This window comes from Triturus cristatus, chromosome 2_2 (assembly GCF_964204655.1).
Source record: "Triturus cristatus chromosome 2_2, aTriCri1.1, whole genome shotgun sequence".
Classification (NCBI taxonomy): Eukaryota; Metazoa; Chordata; class Amphibia; order Caudata; family Salamandridae; genus Triturus; species Triturus cristatus.
The window spans coordinates 1,191,674,391-1,191,696,758 of record NC_140582.1 but is presented as its reverse complement, the minus strand read 5'-3'; the positions used below and the strand labels follow the sequence as shown (position 1 = coordinate 1,191,696,758).

At 45.3% G+C, this 22,368-nt stretch overlaps 1 protein-coding gene across 1 annotated transcript in view; it reads right to left on the bottom strand.

Annotated features, from left to right (window-relative positions):
• Nucleotides 1-4,027: 4,027 nt before the first annotated feature.
• LOC146863358 (uncharacterized) overlaps nucleotides 4,028-22,368 on the bottom strand; it is a 197,728-nt gene continuing 179,387 nt past the window's right edge. Inside the window, exon 4 of the mRNA XM_085642796.1 lies at nucleotides 4,028-4,427. Within this exon, the coding sequence (XP_085498922.1) occupies nucleotides 4,230-4,427 (198 nt within the window). The 3' untranslated portion in view covers nucleotides 4,028-4,229. The remainder of the gene's footprint in view (nucleotides 4,428-22,368) is intronic.

The following is a 22,368-nucleotide window of genomic DNA, read 5'->3' as shown; positions in this document are numbered from 1 at the left end:
CGCCTCCTGCATCTGTCCTACTGTAATGCATTTCATATATAAATGATTACCTGTCAATAATGTATTGCCTTCCCTTCCTGAACCTTCGTGGTGATGGAATTTGATGCCTATGGTTCGAATCATAATTCCTTTATAGAGGAATAAAGCCTTTTCAGAACCTCTAATACCACGGATTCTGCCTCTTATTTTACTGAGTTATTCTTACTAGATTTTACCGCATCAAAAATAGTACAGGTAATTAAATATTTACCACAGTATGCCCAGGTGTCTCAACTGCTGGGTTGAGTTCTGAGCGACACGCAGAGAGGGGACTTAAATTTCTTGGCCAGAGACTACTAACTACATATGCTGATGACCTCTTGCTCTACAACAAAATGTCCGCTAGAGTTTCAACTTAGATGGACTTTGTGCCATACCTAGGGATTATAGTCCATAGAAGCCCAGAGGAGGTGTTCCGCTGCAGATATGGCGTGGGCATGGAAAAGCAAGCAGATAGTATAGAGAAAGGGGTCAAACTCCCGCTATCTCTGGCTAGGAGTGTGTCCATCATGAAGATTCTAATTTTGTGTAGAATGTTATATTTATTCCACTTCAGCCTCCTTTAGCAAGATGCGTAGCTTGCTGAATGAATTTGAGTGTGCCGAGTGGCAGCTAAGAATCAAATGACCTACACTAACCATCTTATCAGAGCAGGATAGTCTGGCTGCTCTGGAGATGGCTAATGAAGAAGGGCAAATTTGCCTTGCTCTATTTGGTGGAAATGGGGAACACCTGGTGCAGATGGCTGCCTGTACCTATGGAGGAGGGTATCAATTCTCAATCTGAGAGTCTTGATGTGGTTCGCATAGTAGACTTCTTTACTGACAGTTTCAAGACTCTTGGGCAGAATAAAGAAGGTGGTCCTATTTTGTCGAAACTCAATGCGTTCCACTACTATAGAATTCGGTGGGCAATGAAAAGAGCTGTGGTTGGCTTTCCAGGTGAGCTTGAGTCTTTTATACAACTCACAAACTGGAATCAATAGATATGAGAACCAAAGAATATTATTTGTAGACTTTTTAAATTATAATGGAACACTGCCTTTGTACGAAAACTGGGCCCATCTGCAAAGGAGATAAGACTGATGAGCAGTGGCTACATTGCTGTTCTTTAGAAGTGCCTTTCTCAATAGGAGACATAGGCTAATACAGTTTAAGTTAAACACTAGTATTATACACCAGCCAGACTGCAGAAATACAGGCTGATTGCTTTTGCCAGATATCAAGGATGCAATTGGGAGGGGGCGACCTCATGTACCCGTCATGGAGGTGTCCTGGTATAAAAACTTACTGGCAGAATGTTTTCACTGAATGATGTAGAATGACATGTCATAGGCTAGAGATATCCCTATGCATGCTCCGTTGGGCTATATTGAAGATGTTCTTATTGCTGCTAGAAAATATGCAGCTCTTGCACTCCTACCCGCTAAGACTTGACTGGTGAAGAGGTGGGGCTGAGCCCACCGCCTTCCATACATGAGGGGATTGAAGATCTTATCTACTGTAATAATGCCGCAGACACATCTAGAACATTGTTACTGCAATGGTGAATAATATATTAAGTGAGGATCCTATTGCCTTCTTTTTTGATGTATTGCTGCGCTGGAACTGCACGGCACGGACTGCGTTACTATGCCATTGCTAATGCCATGATATGCATGTTGCATTTGCATGCGCATATGTTTGTTGGGTAGACCAGCGACTGTAGACATTTTAGACCTGTCGGCAATACCAAATGAATACGGCATGCTGTAACTCGTTGTCACTTATGTTTACTTGCTATACTGCTCTTGAAAAATAAAATGCTATGGGCCTTATGAGTTCACTGGGAAACGTTGCGTTAGATCTTTGGAAAGCGAGTAGGCCTGAATTAATTGTGAAAAGTAGGTGTTAAAGGCCTTTAAAGGTGGATTGCTAATACACTGTGCTAAAGCCTCATGGCAGGTATTTTCTAAAAAATTTGTTTTATAATTCTTTTTTATTGAAACAAGCATCGGTTCAAATAAACAATTCAGAGGACACAGAAAATGAATAAATAATAATGACTGACGGAGGAGGAGGATTACATTTCAACATAAGAGGGGAACATCACGGGGAAGGGGGATATTTGGTTCAGAGCAATCAGGAGGCGTACATATTTCACCCCGTATGATTATTCCAAGGGCTCCAGATTGCACCCATTTTATGGGGCAACCCCTAGCGACATATACCGTCTTCTCCCTAAACATACACCAGTCAAGGTCTCTCTCCCAGGTCTCCAACGTAGGTGGTTTAGCAGCTCCCCATAATAGTGCGATGTTTCTCTTGGCTATCATGAATCCCAGGGTGGCCCATTGTGTCTGGTGAGTGTTAAGATCTGTAGGTTCCCATATGTTGAGGAGGCAATGCCTCGCCTCTGGTGAAAGACGGGTATGTAGTACAGCGATTATTGTCTTGTGAACCTCGTGCCAGAAAGAGCTGACGAACTTACATTCCCATATAATGTGTAAAAGGTTCCTAGTTGACCGCATCCTCTCCTAAAATCTCCTTTGTCAGTGACCCCCATATGAATCAAGCATGGCCCGGTGATGTACACACGGTGAAGGATTTTTAGCTGTACCAGTCTAAGTCGCGCCGGTTTGGTGACCACTCTAGGGGAAGACACCGCCTCCTGCCTCATATCATCCGTTCTTAAAAATAAAGGGCAGTAAGCTTATAGAGAGAGCATGGCTTTGGTCCAGCTCCCCGCCCGCCCTTGACTTGAAGGAGCTTTCTTCAAGCCCATGACACTTTGTGGATGGTTGCATCATCTTATTTGTGTTCCTATTACTACTACTGACCTCTCGTTCAGGTCCTGTAAAGATATTGCACAAACAGTACTATTATTTATGTGCTGTGTTTCTGTTGCAGTCTTTCTTCTCTTCTCATAGTAGGAGGCTAACATGTTGTAAGCAGTAAAGCAACACATGTTAGCGATTGTTACTCTTTCCTCTACCAGCGTCCTGTAGACACTCCAGGAACCTAAGTAACAGAATCGCTACAAAATCAAGAATGTTGCATCATGACAGGTTATTGAAACGTTTAATAGTTATTTCTTGGTGCTCCTTTTTTGTACATGTCAAAATGTGCTCATTTAATTTTTTCGTCTTTTGCCTATACTTCTTTTTGGCTGCACCTATTTCTACACATATCTCTGTTTTTCTGTACCCATGCCTACTTTTCCTTGCCCACGGCTCTTTAAGCCTGCATCCATCCCGCACCTACATCTGTCTGCATCACTCCTTTTTCACACATCTGCCAGCCTGCATCCACCTCACACCTACCTCTCTGCATCACTCCTTTTCCATACATCTGCCAGCCTGCATCCATCCCGCACCTACATCTGTCTGCATCACTCCTTTTCCATACATCTGCCAGCCTGCATCCATCCCGCACCTACATCTGTCTGCATCACTCCTTGTTCATACGTCTGCCAGCCTGCTTCAATACCTACCTCTCTGCGTCACTCCGTTTCCACACATCTGTCAACCAGCATCCTACCTCTGCTTGTGTCACTCCTTTTCCATACATCTGCCAGTCTGCCCCCATCCCGTACCTACATCTGTCTGCATCACTCCTTTCCATACATCTGCCAGCTTGCATCCACCCCGTACCAACCTCTGTCTGCATCACTCCTTTTCCTTACATCTGCCAGCCTGCATCCACCCCGTACCAACCTCTCTGCATCACTCCATTTTCATACATCTGCCAGCCTGCACTCATCCTGCACCTACCTCTGTCTGCATCACTCCTTTTCCACACATCTGCCAGCCTGCACCCATCCCGCACCTACCTCTGTCTGCATCCTCCTTTTCCATACTTCTGCCAGCAGGCTGCATTGCTTAAATATTATTCACAATTTCTTGAAGGTTTAACCTTCCGGAAGTTAATGCATTTAAACAATGGCATCATAAAACTGGCATTATTTTACATAGATGCTTATCTCAAATAAATGTTAAGACAACAGTAAATAATGATGAGCATTTGAGTGCATTTTTATTTAGCATCAGTTACTCTGGTTACACATTTGTTGCAAGCAGTTAATTTCCCTTTCCACCATCTCCTTTTGACAATCTAGTTTCCATTGGAAGGGCTTCACTTCAAGGTGACGTGTGGCCATCTGTATCCATGGTTACATGGCATGCTGCATGCACATGGAAGTTGTTGGTGCATCTAGGCATCTTCTTGCTTAATTTTGAGGTCAAACAAAGAGGCCCCCTTCCAAGTGCCCGATATCACGGTCTCATAGCCGAAGATAGTGAGGACCTTGGCACGGTATGGAACATCAGCTGTGGCTCTCGTGGCCTTGGCGATTTGACGGACAGCTTTTCCAGGCTCTACTTCAAACTCGGATGTGATAACGAAATGTGTCTGCAAAACAAAGTGATGGAACAAAAGTGACCTTCAGTGGAAGGACTTAAACACAGCACATTTCACATCAAGGCCAATGCAGTGCAGGCAGAAACTGCTCAATGCACCCCTTTCCTAGGTACCCGAAGAGCATTGTTACACAGCCAATATGCTAATCTGACCAAAGTGAAATCGAGAAATTTCAATCATATTACAAAGCTATTGTCTGTTATTATTATTATTGTTTGAACCAAATGCTATTTTTGTACTGGTGCACAAACAGCATTTTGTCTCTCTATAGATACGTTATTGTAAAAACATCTATTGCCTTTTATAAATCGTCGGAAATGTGATGTAAAGTTCTTGCAAGAATACTTTGGTAAATTAATATTTGAATTATCCTTCCTTTCCATTCTAGTTCTTTCTTACTTGCTTCCTTCCTTTCTTACTTCCTTGTTTTCTTCCTTGCAGTTTTTCCTTTCTTTCTTTGTTTCTTTGTTTCTTCCTTTGGTTCTTTGTTTTTTACTTTCTTTCTTCCTCAGACTCAGGGAGGTAGACATTAGGCGTCTTGCTTTATCTTGGAGACTGCGCATTAGTTTGGACAGTTTTCATTCGTTCTACTAGAGAACAATCCAACCTACTCTTCTGGATGAGTCCAGCAAGGAGCCCACAGGGTCTCACTTCTCTTGCACATAAGTCACTTGACCAAAACTCTACATAACTCCCTGGTGCATTTCTTCATATTTCAAAGATTCCCACCTACTGAGCTGCATGGGAACCATATCCAAATGGCATCACATTCGGGAAATGGAATTTCCAACTGTCAAGTCACAATGTAATCCTTGATGCCTGGCAGATACCTATACCTGAACCTGGCAAGGACAAATGCCCAAAGGTACGATAAGGCGTTCACAAAAATTACAGACTTGAAAAATGTGAGTTGCAAACCTATAGACCTCGGAGACACGTGTACCTCGAAGGAACTGACTGAATACTAAAGTTGGCGACTATGTCTGAAATAAAATTGTATAAACTGGCAACATGCATGGCTTTGGATTTTAATTATAAAGTAAGACATTAGTAGGATGCCTTTGTTTGCAGTTGGAGGACCTGTAAGGATCCAGTGCGGGTTTTACTTGATACATAACGAGGCATTGTGGGATCTGTTTCGAAACAGGATAAACTGGAGGGCATAGCGCTCAGTAACACAGACAGTAAAATAATCTTTACACGATTTAGGCTCTTGTGGTTTTCTCTGAAAATATAGTTACGCTTTAGCATGAATGAATTGTAATCTGCCCACATGCTTGTATCCACCCAATCACTGTGAAGGGTAGTGCAGCTTCAATTTTAAAGTATGCTTCAAAAGAAGCACTAATAAAGCGCATTTCAGGTTGAGAAAGGCAGCTTGACTGCCGAAACGCGTCCCTGTAATGTTCGTGTGTATGCTCTAATCAACGCAATAAACAAGAGAACCCCCACAATAACCAGTGCTGGCTCCTCAATCAGATACGGTTGGGGAATTTTTCCTTTACATTTCTAAGTGCTAGCAGTAGCGCCACCTTTCAAGCACCATCAGCGACCTGGCAGCACGCCAGTATACCACAATTTGGATTTCGAATATATATATATGTGTGTGTATATATATATATATATATATATATATATATATATATATATATATATATATATATATATATATATATATATATATATATATATATATATATATATATATATATATATATATCTGCAAAATATTGATTTTTGTAATGCTTGCAATATCTAAATAAGGAACTATTCACAAGCTTTATCGGCGGTGTGAGAAAACAGGCCTGTTTGCAGGCGTCCCCCCACTTTTTGCCCCCATTTGGACTACTAGCTGCTGGTTTTCGACTTTGACCGTGCATTGAAGCCTGCTAACTAGGCCCCAGGGCCTGTGCTCGCTCCCTAAAACTGACACATGTGAACCTAGGACACAGGAGTTAAAGGGGTCACCAGGACCTGAAGCACTGTTTGTACCAACCTGAGTGACCCAAGTAAAAAGATGACGGCAGTCCTGACATTGCAGACTGCAGGAGCAGTGCAAACTGCTCGAACTTGACTTTGCTTTCACCATGTGCGGCAAGGTCAATGAGCTATTTTTAAATATACCAGTCACTCCTAAGGAGAACCTCCTGAGCTCCAGGAGGCAGGGTGCATTACATTAAAAGTGAAGACATATGAATGCCAGCTTACTTGTCCCTATAGTAGCCTTTGCCATTGAAAGCTACGATAAGTGTTCAGCGGTCCAAAGGTTAACATGGGCTGGTACTCAGGCAATCTCGAGGTTGACAGCTCCACTATGGTACGGCCGAAATATGCTATGTTTGGTATCAAACAACTTGACTCATCACCCCTGACATGATTCTCATGCCAAGTTTGATGTGGCATGCACCCAGGTAGCTACCTTAGGTGTTGCCCACCTGGTTGCCCCAGCTTTTCCTATGCTCTGGCTGGCATCCCGCAGCTGCTGCCGCCAAGACAGGAATTTGACCCCCTACCAGGAGGTGTGAATTCTCCCAAAAGTCAGAAACAATGACCTGGATGAGAAGGAGGTGACTCCTCCCTTCCTGACAGAATGACTAGTGAAGTGGCACATCAAAGCGGTGAGCTTCAAGGCATGCACCACCTCTGATTTGCAAGCAGGCTGCCTCACAAAGGAGGAAACAGCCCTACTTCTACCCCAAGGCACATTTGCACCCTAGCAGGTGGGAAAAATAGATAATCAGGAGGTGTACACCCCCAGAAGGCTAACCACACCCCTAGGGTGGGCTGCCTGGTCTGTGCAGCCAAAGAAGGTTTCTGCCATTTCTAGAAGTAGGAGAATAGAGGGCTCTGGGTAGAAAAGGTTACTCACACCCTTGGATGAGGTCACCTCTGGGGCAGACTAACTGAAGGGGCTTGAAGCCCATTAGCTACTTGCACACACTCCTAACTCCCCTAAATCTAGGATGCAAGGGACACCCCTGACACCAGAACCTCAGTTCTGATTCAATCAAAGAGGACAAAGAAGAGACCAGAATCTACGACTAGTCCCCTGAAGCCGCAGGTAAAAGCAGTGACCCGAAACCAAAGAATTGCTGGTCATCGGGCCCTCCGAGGGATCGCCCAAAAGTAAATGGTCCAGTGCATTACGGGACATCTGGTCTTGCCCTCCAGTTAGTTTCAGGTGGTTTCCCCCGGACGTTAAAATAACCTTCTGTTGGCCTTACCGCTACCAAGGCTTGATGGCGGTTAACACAGCTACTACTATCTTTCCTCAAAGCTGCACCAAGAAGGAACTCCACAGAATGCACTTACTACTTTTGGTATTCACAGAATGGATTTACGACTACTAACTTTACGTCCACACGCGGGCCGGAAATTCCGTCCCAAAGGCGGAGCTTCCGGCCCAGAGGCGGAGCTTCCGGCCCAGAGGTGGGGATTCCAGCCGGTGGTGGAGATTTAGCCATGGCCGAAATCTCCACCTCCGTGCCAGAAGCTCCGCCCCCGGACCAGAAGCTCCGCCTCCGAATTTCCAGCCCGAGTGCGGACGTAAAGTTAGTAGTCGTAAATCCATTCTGTGAATACCAAAAGTAGTAAGTGCATTCTGTGAATACCAAAAGTAGTAAGTGCATTCTGTGAATACCAAAAGTAGTAAGTTTAGGATTTTGTCTTAAGTTAATTCTGTGAATCGGGCCCTTCATGTGTGAGTAAAATATACAGGCATTAGCATTCAATGTGGGAATTTATCATTTTAAAAAAATCTAATCTCTAGTCCTAGTTAGTTATGCAGGTACACTGTTAAAAAAATCATATTTTTTCTTCTCAAAAATTTAATTCTGTAACTCCATCAGGAAATTATTCCTTTTCAGTCAGCCTCATCCATTGCCCATATCAGTTCATTAAGGCTCTTGCAAAATAAATCGATGTTCAATTTCTTTTTCTTCTGGCTTAATCTTAGCCAAATATGCCCATTCAGGATGTTTGACCTGGCCTTCTCTGCAGGGTCGCCCCCAAACTTTTTGCCTTTACTACTCCTGTTTTCTGAATTCGTTTTAGTTTGCATTGGGACTCTGTGAACTTTACTACTGCTAACCAGTGCTAAAGTACTTGTGCTAGGGTAAAATTGGCCTACACCTGATAGTCATATTTAATTTACTTATAAATCCTTCATATATGGTACTACATGTACTCAAGGTCTGTAAATTAAATGCTAACAGAATGCAGCACTCATTGTGTCACCCAATAAATTAGCCTTTTAAAATAAGTATCATGCCTGCCACTGCAGTCTAAAGTCCAGTTTTAAATCTGCCATTTTCACCTGGCAAAGTAACCTTAAAACATATAACTCACCGGTAAGGTAGGTCCTGGGTTGACATAGGGCATGGTGCATTGTAATTAAAAAGTAGGACGTGTCTTTAAGTTTTACATGTCCTGGTAGTGAAATATTTCGAATTAGTTTTTAACTACTATAAGGCCAACTTCTCCCTTAGGATAACATTGGGTTAGCTCATTGCATTTAATAAGTGCTAACGTTTGATTAGGAGCAGGTTGAAATGTCATGTTTGGACTTAAATTAATTGTAATTTAAAATCCTCTTCAATGGTAAAGTAGAATTTCAGATTGCACTTTCGAAAATGGCCCTTTTCAGAAAGCTGAATTTTTCCTGGACAAAAGCTTCTAAGGCCTTCTTGGAGTTTCCAGCTGCCTGGGCCTGTTACTGGCTCACCCATTAATAATGAGTATTGGGCCCAGACAGTGGACAATAAGGGTCTAAATGTGGTCAAGATGCGCCATTCTGCCAGGATTATAGGGGGGACAGAGATGTTATCTTTCCCACTTACATTTATAAGAGCTGCCTCCAGCACACACACAAAGGAAACAAAGAAACTTGACACTAGTCTGTGCCACTCCAGACAAATCTGCCTGAACTAGATGTGGGGGTAGCATAGAAGATTTACCCACCTCAAAGGCTGGCACCAGGTATAAATATTGGACCCTCAGAGCAACTCTTCAGTACACTCCTAGACCTGCAGAGAACAATCAGACGGACTGCCTTGTACTCCAGAGGACTGCCCTGCTGCTTGAGGACTGCTTTGTAGTTCAGAGGACTGTCCTGCCGCCACCAGATGACTGTCCTGCTTCTTGAAGTCGGTCTTACACCTCAGAGGACTGACCTGCTGCTTGAGGGCTGGCTTTCTGCTTGAACCCAGGACAATCAGAGGGACTCACAGGGCTAGTTTGCCAACCTTCTTTGTGAGCTACAGGAACATAACAAGCTCCAGAGATGTTGAAACCTGCTCCTGGCCCCTGCTAGAGTGAGTCCTGCCCCCCCAAGTGGTGTCCATCCAGTCCTGGACCCTTTGTTGTGGTGTGAAAGGTGTTGCTCCTGACTAACCCTAAAAGTTGGCACTTAGAAATGTTTTCATCAAAAAGTCGCCTGAGAACCAACATAAGCCTGGGACCTACCTGCTAGCTGATTCACCCAAGATGCCTCACCTGACTTCGTGGTAGCTCTCGTTACGTTCTTCTCTGCAGCAGAAAATCTTGTTCAGCAGCACTTCACCAAATGGGTATCCAGTTCCTGGAACTCTCATTGACTATGGACTCCTGCCTCGTCCCGCTGGACACCGCTGGCTACCTTACCCCGCTGAACTTTACATTCTCAGGAACTTTTCTGAAAATTCTTCCAAGTCTTAAATTAAGCCAAGACCGCACCCAATCCACCTTGGGTATCTGAACTGTGCTCGATCACAGTTGGCCATATCTTTCGACTTTACCCCAGTCTTGTGTACTAGATGTACGCAGTTGGTACTTTAAACTTTTAGGCACTATTTTTCTTTAAAAACTTTGAAAATTCATAGCCCTGGTTTTGATTGGATTTAATTTGTTTTTATGTAATTTTATTTATTAAATGGTACTCTATTTTTCTACATTGGAGTGGAATTTTTCTTGTATTGTGTAGCAAATTACAGCCGATCGCGATGGAGTGCAGGTCGGGGACAAGAAGTAGATTGAACCCGGTTGGCGCTTACCTTTGAATTTAGAAGAATGCTTCTGAAACTTCTTCTGAGAAGGTAAAGTTCAACAGGACAAGAGTGCAGGCAGTGTCAGAGGAGGGGGCGTCATCTTTGGGGAGGCACTGGACAAAGCTGCGGAGAAGATTTCTATGTTTGGATTTAGTCACTATTTTGGAAGTCAAAAATCCAGCGGGACGAGGCAGGAGCCATAGATGATGAAAGTTCCAGGAGACCGGATATCTGTTTGGCAAAGTACCACTTAACAAGATTTGCTGCTGCAGAGAAGAAAGTATAACAAAACAAGGGTTCCCTGCGGGGGACGACACAAGCCTAGACTCCCTAGGCTTAACAATTCACAGTCAAATCATATGAATCCCGAAAAGTTCTTTAATTCAATCTAAAAATAATAAAGAAAGTTACGCAGGTGTTCCAGACCCGATGCAGTGCAGGTGTTAAGTGAAATAATTGTGCATGATTACAATACAGAAAGAATAAATAATACTATTGATATGCACTTAATCCGGGTAAAACTCCGATTGGGAGTACATGGAGATTAATACAATCAATTAATATACTTAGCTAGCTAAATTGTCTAAATGTTGACCCTATTATCAATAATTTGGCATCATCAGGACAAACAAGACATTGGTAGCAACCTCCAAGAAAAGGGAAAAACCATACAAATTCGTTAGAACCCTATGGTAGTCTGGGTGCACAATATATGTTATAGCAAAAAAGACATCATATCATAGCAGGAAATCCCATGATGCAGAGTATCAATCAGGAAAAGGAAAGGTTTGGCACCCGTCCACAGATATCAATCAAAAGTACAAGAAGACCAAGTCAGAGAATACAAGATGAACATGAGTATCCCCATGATGCGCTAAATACCATGCTTCCTTACATCATGAAATGCATTGAAATTTATTAGAGAAGAATGCAGTGGGAGCTGCTGCAAAGTCAGGATGACCAGCGATGCACCTTGGGGGGATAGACGAGCAGGTTGGTCCCGGTCCTTTCTTGGTTCTCAGAGTAGTTTTAGACGAAAAGGCTTTAAGTCTCAAGTTTTTGATTTTGGCTATCTGGAAACCTGTAACACCACAACTAGGGGTCAAGGCCTAGACAGGCATCCCTTGGGGGTCAGGACTCACTGAGGCTAGGTCCAGGTGCGTTTTCAAGATGGTGGGAGCCTGTTATGTCCCTCTGGCACAGAAAAGAAGGCCAGCAAAATAGCCTTTGGAGTCACTCTGGTAGTCCTTGGTTCAGTTGAAAAAGCAGAGCTCAAGCATCAGGGTAGGCCTCTGAGGGTTCAAGGCAGGCTCCAAGCAGCAAAGCAGTCTTTCCAGGTGCAGCAAAACAGTCTTGTGGAGTACACAGAAGGCCACAGCAGCAGGCGGTCCGCTGAGAGTCCTTCTGCAGGTCCAGACAATATACTCAAGAGTGGGCTTGAGGGGCCTTTTTTGTACTTGGTGCCGTCTTTGAAATAGGAGAGGTTTCTAGAGGTTTCTATTTGAAGTGCTTGAAATGTCCCTGGCCTGGCTCCAAGCTGGCTGCGAGAACAATACAGTGGTAACAAGCCCTATGTGTGAAGACAGAGCACAGCCTATTCAGTTGCAAGTGGGGATGTGCCCAGCTACGCTCCCACATCTTGCCAGCAGATGGCCCATTCAGGCACACCTACTCCCTCCATTGTATGACTGTCTGGGAGGAATTTCAAAAAGTCTAACTGCCAGCTACATCCAGTCATGAAACCTAGGTCAGACCACAGGCACCATATGGAGAAAGGCCAGGAAAATGCCACCTTTCTAAAAGTGGCATCTTCAAAATTGTAATTTAAAACTAACCTTATCATTAAAGAGAATTGTTAATTACACTTTCGTAGATACCAAACATGAAATGCGCACCTATCCCCAATCAAAAGTTAGCACTTATTAAATGTAATAAGGCAACTCAATGTTATGCTATGGGGCAGATAGTCTTCACAGTAGTGAAAAACAGATTTAGGGGTTTTTCACTGCCAGGACATGTAAAACTTAAAAGTGCATGTTCAACCTTTTATTTACAATGCAAACCTGCCCTATGGGCTACCTAGGACCTTTCATAGGAGTGACATATGCAATAAAAGGGCAGTTTAAGGCTTGTCAAGTGGGTTATATAGCCAAGGCAAAATTAGCATTTTAAACCTGCATTATGACTGCAATGGTAGACCTGGGACATGTTTTAAGGTGCTACGTAAGTGGGTGCCACAATATGTGCTGCTGGCCCACTAATGGCATGTAATTCCCATGCCCTGGGCACATGCTATACCATTCTACAAGGGACTTGTAAGTAAATTAAATATGGCAATCAGGTGTAAACCATTTTTACGTTGATTAGGGGAGAGTGCGCAAGCACTTCAGTATAGGTTACAGTGGTAAAGTAGACAGAGTCCTATGGTCAACAAAAACTAAATTCAGCAAGAAAATGGAGGGAAGCAGGCAATATGTTTGGTTGAAACCCACCCTAAGGCTGACAGGTCTAACGATTATTGTTTGCGTATTGCATAAATACTTAACACATTGTCTCTAAGTTAAGCCTTACTGCTTTTGCACCAAGTTACCAGAGGGTTAGCACAAGTTGATTTTGTAACTTTTGTGGTTCCGCCTCCCAAGGATTGTGGTTGTCGATTGAGAAGGGACTTACTCCCCCTCAATCAAAAACCCAATTTTCAACACAGGAGCTGTGTAGTTTGTTTGACACTCTTTCTCTTTTTGATCTTTTGATTTCAGACTTCTCAAAATCTCTATCTTTCAGATCTTCTTCAGTTGATTCAGCTGATTGTGCTCTTTTTTTAGGGCAGACTGTCAGATATTTGCAGTGGTCTTTTTCCTTATCTAACACCATTAGATAAATCAGCTTGTATCACGCTTTCTTCTTCAGGTTAATTTGTTTCACTTGCTTCAGTTTCATCTTCACCTGTTTCTTGACTTTTGCAATTTGCTTATGGAACTTTTCATAGTTCGACCTTAAAAAACATAATTATCTTGTTTTGATTTTGTTGCTGATCTTGTTCTTCTTGAACTCTTTGTTTCCCCTCCTCTGGATCAACCTGCGAACTTCAGCTTAGCTCTGTGAATTAATGGCTTGTGTCACTACTTCTTCGACTGCAGTATTCACTCTATTTGTCTGAGATAAGTCGATCCACTGTGGCAAACCTCTACACTTTACGGCAGTATTCGTCACAAAAATCACTTGGCATGGGTCTTTCCATCGAGGCTCCGGAATATTCTTATGGACATGTTTCCTCACCACAACCTTGATTCCTGGCTCTAGGTTGTGGCACATTCCTTACTTTCTGAAGATCTTTCTAGTCTCAATTGGTGAGAGACAGAGCATACCAAATCATCCACACCCTTCCAATAATCCAGATCAACAATAATATTCAGAAAGCAGCTTAAGGAATACCAAGAATTTTCATGGCCTGCCAATTAGCACCTCTTGGGTTGATAGTCTTTTTGTTTTGTTTGTTTTGCTTCTCATGCAGAGCAAAACTAAGGGAAAGCAATTGGCCATTTCAATGCTGTTGACGCACAGGCTTTCTTTAACTTTGCCTTTAGAGTAATATTGGTCCTGTCAATGATTCTTGATGCTTCTGGAGAAAGACCACAAAGTAACTTCTTCACTTTGCACGCCATGCAAAGTACTCTCATGACCTCATTTTTAAATGGAATTCCTCTATGTGACTCTAAAGAAGTTCTCAAACCAAATTGAAGGATCAACTCTCTCAATAATAGCTTGACAATAGTTGAGGAGCCATATCTTGGGGTTAGGTCTACCCACCTAAAGAAAATGCAAACAACTTTTAAGATGTATTTAATGCCGTTACATGTGGCCATCTCTATGAAATGTATAAGCAATCCTGAGGAACAACACTCTAATTTTCTGATATGACTCATGGTCACCTTTGCCCTACTGTCAACATTTACCTGTTGACTGACTATGCATCTCTGACTAAGATTCTCAGCAATTGCCCTAAAATGAGTATTGAACTAATATTTGCTAAAGATCTCCAACATTGCATCACATCCTACATGTGTGGGGCTTTGCATGCATCTTGCGGTCAGCAGTAGCATTGGGTCGGGTAACACACCTCTCCCATTAGATGACCCTCAAAGTTCATCCTTACCCTGAAAACATCCTGCTTTTTCCCAACCTTTTCTTTCATCTCCTGTTACATCATTTTGCAAGTCACTAAGCTTTTCCAAATTTTCAACTTACGTTGGCAAGAAACTTTTTGAAGTTTCCATTTTGCATTCAGTTTCAAGTTTTTCCATTTGATTCTAATGTACAGAACTTTTCCATTTCATTTGCACAATTATCCCCACTTCTATTTGCAGCACCTTTTCAAACTGCAAACTTTTTTGGGGGGGGAACTCTATGGCCTCTAGTAAATTCAAAAGTTGTTGTCCATTTCTAATAGGTGTTCCAGATGATGCCACGAAACCTGTTTGTGACCACTAATAACCTCTCCAAAATGTTACTGAATATGTAGATTGGCGCACTCCTCCATTGACCACACAGCATGGTCTTGTAATTGCAATCAATTCTGCCCCTGTGCTGAAGTTACATTGCAAGTATGATGTTTCCAAAAAATACATTAGCATTCAGACTGCATATGCTGCTCTTAGGGGTCTGTGATGGTCTTTCAGGCAAGAACCATCCACAAATACTTCACTTCAGCCAATTCGATTGGTGCTTCTTGAATCTTTGGTTTAAGTTTGGTACACAATTCTGTTGCATCAATATAGTCATGATCACTGTCATTTAATTCATCCCCAAGGTCCTACCTTGGCAAAGGTAGAAGTGTGGCAGGATTCAGGTATTGCAATGTTTGAGTGAAATGTGCTCTGTTGCCAGTATAACATGCATTAACTTGGCAAACAGCTGTTTGTGGGGTGCTGAGTGTGTGTATGAGTGAGCAATATCCCTACACATTCTTCCATTACAATTGCTTCACTTTGACCTATTGCAAAATAAGTTGTTTCAATTACCTTCATTTACCTGGAAAGGGCAGCTGCCAGTGGATCTAAAGTACCATAAAAGTATGCAATGACCATTTTCCTTCTCCGTGTTGTGTAAGAACAGAAAGTGTACACCATTTTAATTCATGGCAAAATAAATTCAGTTCTTTCTCATAATTTGGCATTCTTAGAGCAATAATGCTACACAAACTGTGACTAAGCTCTAGGAAAGCTTACGTGAATGCATCGTCCCAAGACATCGGGTCGTTCATAACACAGCGAGTTAACCTTTGTAAAGGATTTGCAATCAGGGAATTGTTTGTAGTTCACTCACAACAGGTATCCAATCATTCCTAAAAATATCCTGAGTTCTCTCCGTGTTATTGGTGGGTTTATTCTCAAGATAGTAACTCATCCTTTAGATGATTTCCTCACTTCCTTTTCAATTTTGTGTCCCTAATAAATGACTTCTTTTGTACAATAATGACGTTTTACAGGGGAAGCTTTATGCCCATTTTTTGTCAATTGATTCAACAAAGTAATTGTGCCAATCCTGCAGCCCTAGCTTGTTTTGGCAACAATCATTAGATCATTTATATACAGCACTAGCACAGAGTAAGAAGGAAAATTTAGGTAAAGGAGCATATTCACAAGAACGCGTGATAACTACCGCATGAGTAGAGTAACGCAACTTTCAATACCGCAGCCTATCGCAGGAAATAACCCCGTGACAATGTGGAATTCACAACACGGCGGTAGCCTGCGATAGACACCAGATAACGCGCAAAATGTCCGCATCAAAATCAACACCACACCACCTAAATACGATACGCGAACGCAAAAAAACATGCAATGAGGCCAACCGTGGTACAAAAAGTAGCGAAAACCAGCCACAGGCCTGCAAATACCACATATCTGGTGGAACTATACCCTGCAAAAACCACATAAAAAATACACCAAAAACAATCCAAAGTGCGTAGCAACATGGATGCACCCTGACACAGCTCAGGGGCCAACCCGAACCCCACAACCCTCACAGACTACCATCAAGGAACAACAGGTTCGGGGAAGGCCAAGGAGAAGAGGGAGAGGAAGACGGGGTGCAGACCGCAGGAAAACTAGACCAGCACCACGGAGGTGACAGAACACTTCCAGCAACTGACCCACTAGCAGACCACCTGGATTGCAGTCAGAGTGCCCAAGAGGCCAATCCAGGAGGCCAATAGGCTCCGGCATGACGTGAATAACTAAACCAGGCACAAACCCACTGCCAACAGGAAGGCAGCAACGGCGACAGGAGGTGGCAGTCCACCGCCACCGGAGGAGCTGAAGGAAACCCAGGCCACAGTCATCTGTGTGGAGACGGTGCAAGGAGTAGGGAGTACGGACACAGCTCAAGAGGACCTGACACAACATCAACAGGGAATGGGGGGAGTGGGCACAATGACATACAGGCACAACGAGGTGTAGCACACTGCTCACCCAGGTCCATGTGCCTGATCCCCTTGGCACACTGCAGCACACACACATAGCACGAACAGCACACCCACATTGACGACAACGAGGAACAACACGAATAGCCGACACTGCAGAACAGAGGACACAACTGGCTCCGCACATGCACAGAAACATGCCTACTACATCTGACGGAGCAGGAAACTGTGAAATGGAAATGTACGCGTATGACATCACATCCGTCATGTAGACCAAATGTACACTGTCCCGCAGAAGAATCCAGCACCCCCAAAGAGTCACAATGTACATTGCCATACAGTCTGCATGCTAACCTGTACAATGCGCCAACATATATGTCAACGCAAAGTCAATACGCACCTCCCCTTCACATCGCAGAGGGGCACACACCACATTCAGCAGAGCACAGAATACAACACATCAGTGATGCCGTAGAGGACCACCACACCTTCGACACCGACGCCCTACAACAGCACCTGGATATCCCACGCAACCCCCCACCAGGACCCGGACAGTCAAGCTACTCAGAGGAGAACACCCAGCCTGCAACAGACCACACAGCAGGAAGAACCCGCAAGCACAGCTGGCTCACGACACTTCAACCACACAACGCAGCTAAATGCCATGTTCCTGCATGCCAAAAGGAGGTGGCCCAACAGGTGTGGGTGGGGGCTGAACCTATGGAGTGTGAACCAGAACACATACGTAGGTGTCCATCACCCTTCAGGGGCCACCAACACTCCACTAAGGAGACCCACACTGCCATAGAGACACATGCAGTTGCACATTCACAGAACAGAACCAAGGGCAGGGGTGCTCAAATTCCAGTCACACACCCATTTTGGCTCTGTGTACGATGGCCCTGGCCACTCCCCTTACAAATTGAGTGGGTGACGACAAAGCTACATGTCCAAGCTCCAACCCGCTGCCTACGGTGACACATCTTCATCCGATGTACACGGCACAATATAATGGCGTCGGGCCCAGGGCCCTCATGCATACAATACAACAAGACCACAGAGACGCACGCAGATACCATCTTGAACTGGCTATGGGCACATACGCCCGGCCCCTTTATTGGCAGGGCCACATGTACAGTGACTGTGCTGAATGTGTGCGGGGTGGGTGTAAGCCATTCCGCACGGAATGTCTGGTGCTGGCAACCACTTGAACATTAGACACCAGTGCAATCGAAACAGAAAACACATGCATAAAAGAGTCAACTGCTGAGCAACATGGAGGAAGCCGGAGAAAGTCCAGAGGACAGCCAACATGCAAACAGAAGTGTCCGTGAGTTGCAGTGCACTGGGGATGGGACACTAGAGATGAGCACACCCATGTGAAGAAAAAGGCTTGGATCGTGTTCCTCAGACAGACACCTGATGCAGATGCAGTGGGGTGTGTCATACCTGCATCATTTTCCCTATCAACGTCTCAGGGCCCCCACACTGTTTGAGGTGACATAGCTGTGCAACCTCTCCACAACTCATAATTCAATCAGTAACGGACAATGGCTTGCGGTGCACTCAGTCACTGGCACCTGGAGTGCTGAGCAGAGTATAAGGCTTCCATGACAGGTCCGAGCAACTCTGCAAGTCTGTCAGTACCACCATTTCGACTCTGGCAGATGGCTGTTGAAGGTCGTCCTTGCGGTAGTGGCATGTGCCTCCTGCGGTGATGCCGTGTCCGGGCCGGTTAGGACTCCATTTAGTGTGTGAGCCCTGGTGGGACACTGTTTGGCCCGGAGGTTGCGTACAACGCAGGGCCACTGAGAAATGGCGTTCATGACCCCAAGGCCAATGCTTCAGGGGCCATCCAATATCTCAGAAGAAGGGCTCCCGGACCTGACTGGCACAGAGTTAGTGGCCCCGGTTGCACAGCGGGACGGTGACTTGCGGTGTCAGATGGGCCACGTGACCTGAGCAGATCACCATCAATGTCTGAGGTGTATGTTGCGGAGGGTATCGGGGGACAGTGGAAGGTGTCCTCCAGTGCATGACGCAGAAAGATTTGATTTTATCCGGAAGCAGCAAATGGAGGAGTGGAATGCGACTGCCTCGTTGCCACCACCAATTAGGTATCAGCTACATGAGGATGAAAACTGCCCCCTAGTCCACAGGCTCAGACGCCACCAAAGTTCGACCAGAGAGTGTCCATGATTGTCGGGAAACAGACTTAGTGGCAACGGGGCTGAGAGGGGATGCTGTCTGCTATGATGCCAGTACACTGATACGAAATCAGCCATTGCAAAATGAAGACTCTGTGACCTACTGTACCACAGTGTAGGCCGGAGGCAGCGGTCAGCAGTGGCCCACAGCCACGTGTCATTGGCTGGCACGGCACAGAGTTAGTGACAGAAGGGCAGTAGTCGGTAGTGTTCGAACACCTCCTTGACGATGATCTTGTTCCCTCCGGACTGCAACGCGTCATCCTCTTACGCCTCTCCGTGTGTGCGTTGACATGTATTCTGCCTTTTGAATGACCAATATTCAGTTCCAAATGGTTGACCTACCTGACCGTGGTGTAGGCCTGAGGCAGCGGTCAGTTGACATAGGTTGGATGGCCCCACCGGCCTGCGTAGTTCAGATTCAGTGGCACCACGTGTCGCCGGCTGGCCCTGAACAGGGTTAGTGGCACCACGTGTCACCGGCTGGCGTTGAACAGGGTTAGTGGCACCACGTGTTGCCGGCTGGCGTTGAACAGGGTTAGTGGCACCATGTGTCGCCGCTGGCATTGAACAGGGTCACCAGAAGCCCATATGGAGCTATGCCTCACTGATCGAAGGGAGTCTGGTGCTGTTGCCGGTGGCCCGGGTTTGGGGTCACTGCCATCCATGACTCAGGACACAGTTTCACACATGGGACACACTGGGCTGAGGAGTAGGCCTGAGACGGCAGTAGAGTACGTCAACAAAAAAGGACTCAAGCGGGCCTGTGTCGTGGAGGGTGTGATGGTCTGAGGAGGCTTCCAAGGTTGTGGGACTCGGGCCTGGAGCTTGAGCCGGAATGTGGTGGGCCCTCCTTGACACACGCCGGTGTCAGCAGGTGATCGGTGAGGCCTGGCTGCGCAGGGGCGGGCCTGACGGGTTCGTGGTCTGACTGGCGCACAGCTTCGCAGGCAACTCCACTCTAGAGGATGGCGTCGGCCTCGTGGCGGGGTGATAGGCGCCTCCCTGGCAGAGACGTTGGGCTTTCCGGAAGAGGACCACGCCCAGGGCTACGTGCTACTTATTCACACCCCTATGCTGGTGTGGCATACGCCGGCCCATCCCACTCCCGTCACGCTTTGAGGGGCGTAACTGGCAAGATTTCCTTTAGGTCCCCCGCTGGCTGTGGTGACATGGTTGCATCCACTGTCCACTACACTCCATACACCAGAGGTGTCTGTCGCCATGGATATGGGTGTGTGCTGAATACTGTGGTCTGTCCAGCACATCTCCGCCACTCTTGGCATTGTGTACTTTGCCAATCATGGTACTACTGCATCCTTCACACATGCCTGTTTGCCACCTCTCCCCACATTCGGCTGTGGTGTGGCTGAGGTGCCATGCCGTTGACGACTCATGTTCACGGCTTGGCCAGGTAACCATTGTGAGTTGTTTTGTCGTTTCTGATGGGTGGGTATGTTGTTGTGCATGTTGGTTGTGATTTTGTGACGTGTGCATTGCCAGAGTTGTGATTTGCATCATTGTGGAGTTGAGGTGAGTGGGGTGTTAATTTGGAACTTGCCAAGGGGCTGTGCATTTTCCTTTGTGCCATCTTGGGGACGCTGGTTGCTGATGGACAGTTGGAGGTTGGAGGAATCATGCACACATTGTTGGAGGCTCCACGGTGTTCTGTTGTTGCCTGCACATTGGGGTGGGACATGTGCTTTCTGTTGCGGTGATTGTGTGCTGTGTCACCAAGGGGCACAGGTGGGACATGTGTGCTGTGGATTGCCCCCAACACGTGCTAGGGCGTATGGTCCTTGCTTGGTCTCCAGCAGATCCTGCGCATTGTGTTGGACGTATGGGGACTGGGGTACAAGGGTGATGGTGATGTCCAGGACAGGTGTGGGGGACTTGGATGTGGCTGGCTGGGAGACTCCTCCGACTCTGGCGGGTGTTGTTTGGTGGGTGTCCGCAATGTTGGTGCCGTAGGCCTGTTAGGAGATGATGGTCGGGATGCGTGGGATGGTTGTCGCTTTCAGCCTGTTGTGGACGGTGACATTATTAGATGTTGGGTCTTTGAGGCTGGTGCGTTTCATGGGGGTCCGCTGTCTTTGTCTGCGCTGCATTCCGGGTGTGGGTTGGGGTCCTGGGTTGGTGTTGGTGATTGTTGTGGCCCTTTTGGATGTCCGGGCTGAATGATGAGTGGCTCCATGGCATCTGTTGCCCTTACGATGTGGCCCTGGGCTGGTCTCCCGGTTGTGGTGCAGGCTACCGTCCGACTTAATACCAGGTCAGAGCAGGTGTAGATTTCCTGGTGCTAACGCGCCTTATCGCCGGATTTGTGTTCTTATCGCAGATCTGTCTGGTCGTTGTGAATGTTGAGGAGTGATGTGGTCGCGGCTTTTGGCACTGGAATGCCCACTCTGCATTTCATTAGCGATATTTGCTGGGGTCCTCTGTGGTGGTGTTTTTTGCTGCTGCTATCACAGGAAAACTGGTGCTGTGGGCTGTTAGCAGCAGCTTGTGAATGGGGAGGTACATTTATCACGACTTTGGCTGTGATAAAGGGCTGTTAATTTGGCGATAGCTCCTTGTGAATATGGCCCTAAGTCTTTCTTCAAAATTTGAGAAAAAATTGATGGGATTCAGTATACCCTTGTAGGATTCTACACTAAATGAGCATCCTATTTTGGAATCTGAACTCAGAAAGATACTGAATAGCCTCATCAAGCGTAATGGAGAAAAATGCATGACAAACGTTTACCACAGTAAATCACTGGGCTTCTGCAGAAATCTGAAACACAATTACTGCTGGATTTAGTACCGCAGGACAGCATGGGACTATTATATAATTAATTTTGCGTAGGTATTGCACTATATGCACTCTATGCCATTTTCTGATTGTTATTTTTTAATCCTACAGTCAGGGATTTACATGGACTCCCTAGCACTTCCTTTAGAATACCCTGTTCAATCATTTTAGAATAAACAATTGAAATCCTCTCCTCTGCTTCACGAGTATGCGTGGATTGACAAGTACAGAGATACACAGCATTTGGTTTCTCTGAGATGTGCAGTAAATCTGTACTTTTAATCAATCCAATTTCCTTTCCTGTAAAATCCCAAGGTCCATTATTCACAGTATGTCTTAAATCTGGAGGTAGGTCTTCTGCAGGTAGTACTGGGAACATTTTAACTTTTGTCTCTTGCGATTTTATTTTAAAATCAGAATCTTCATCATGTGTTTGAATACCAACACCATTTGTGTAAAGAAAATCATGCTGTTTAGTTTGCAC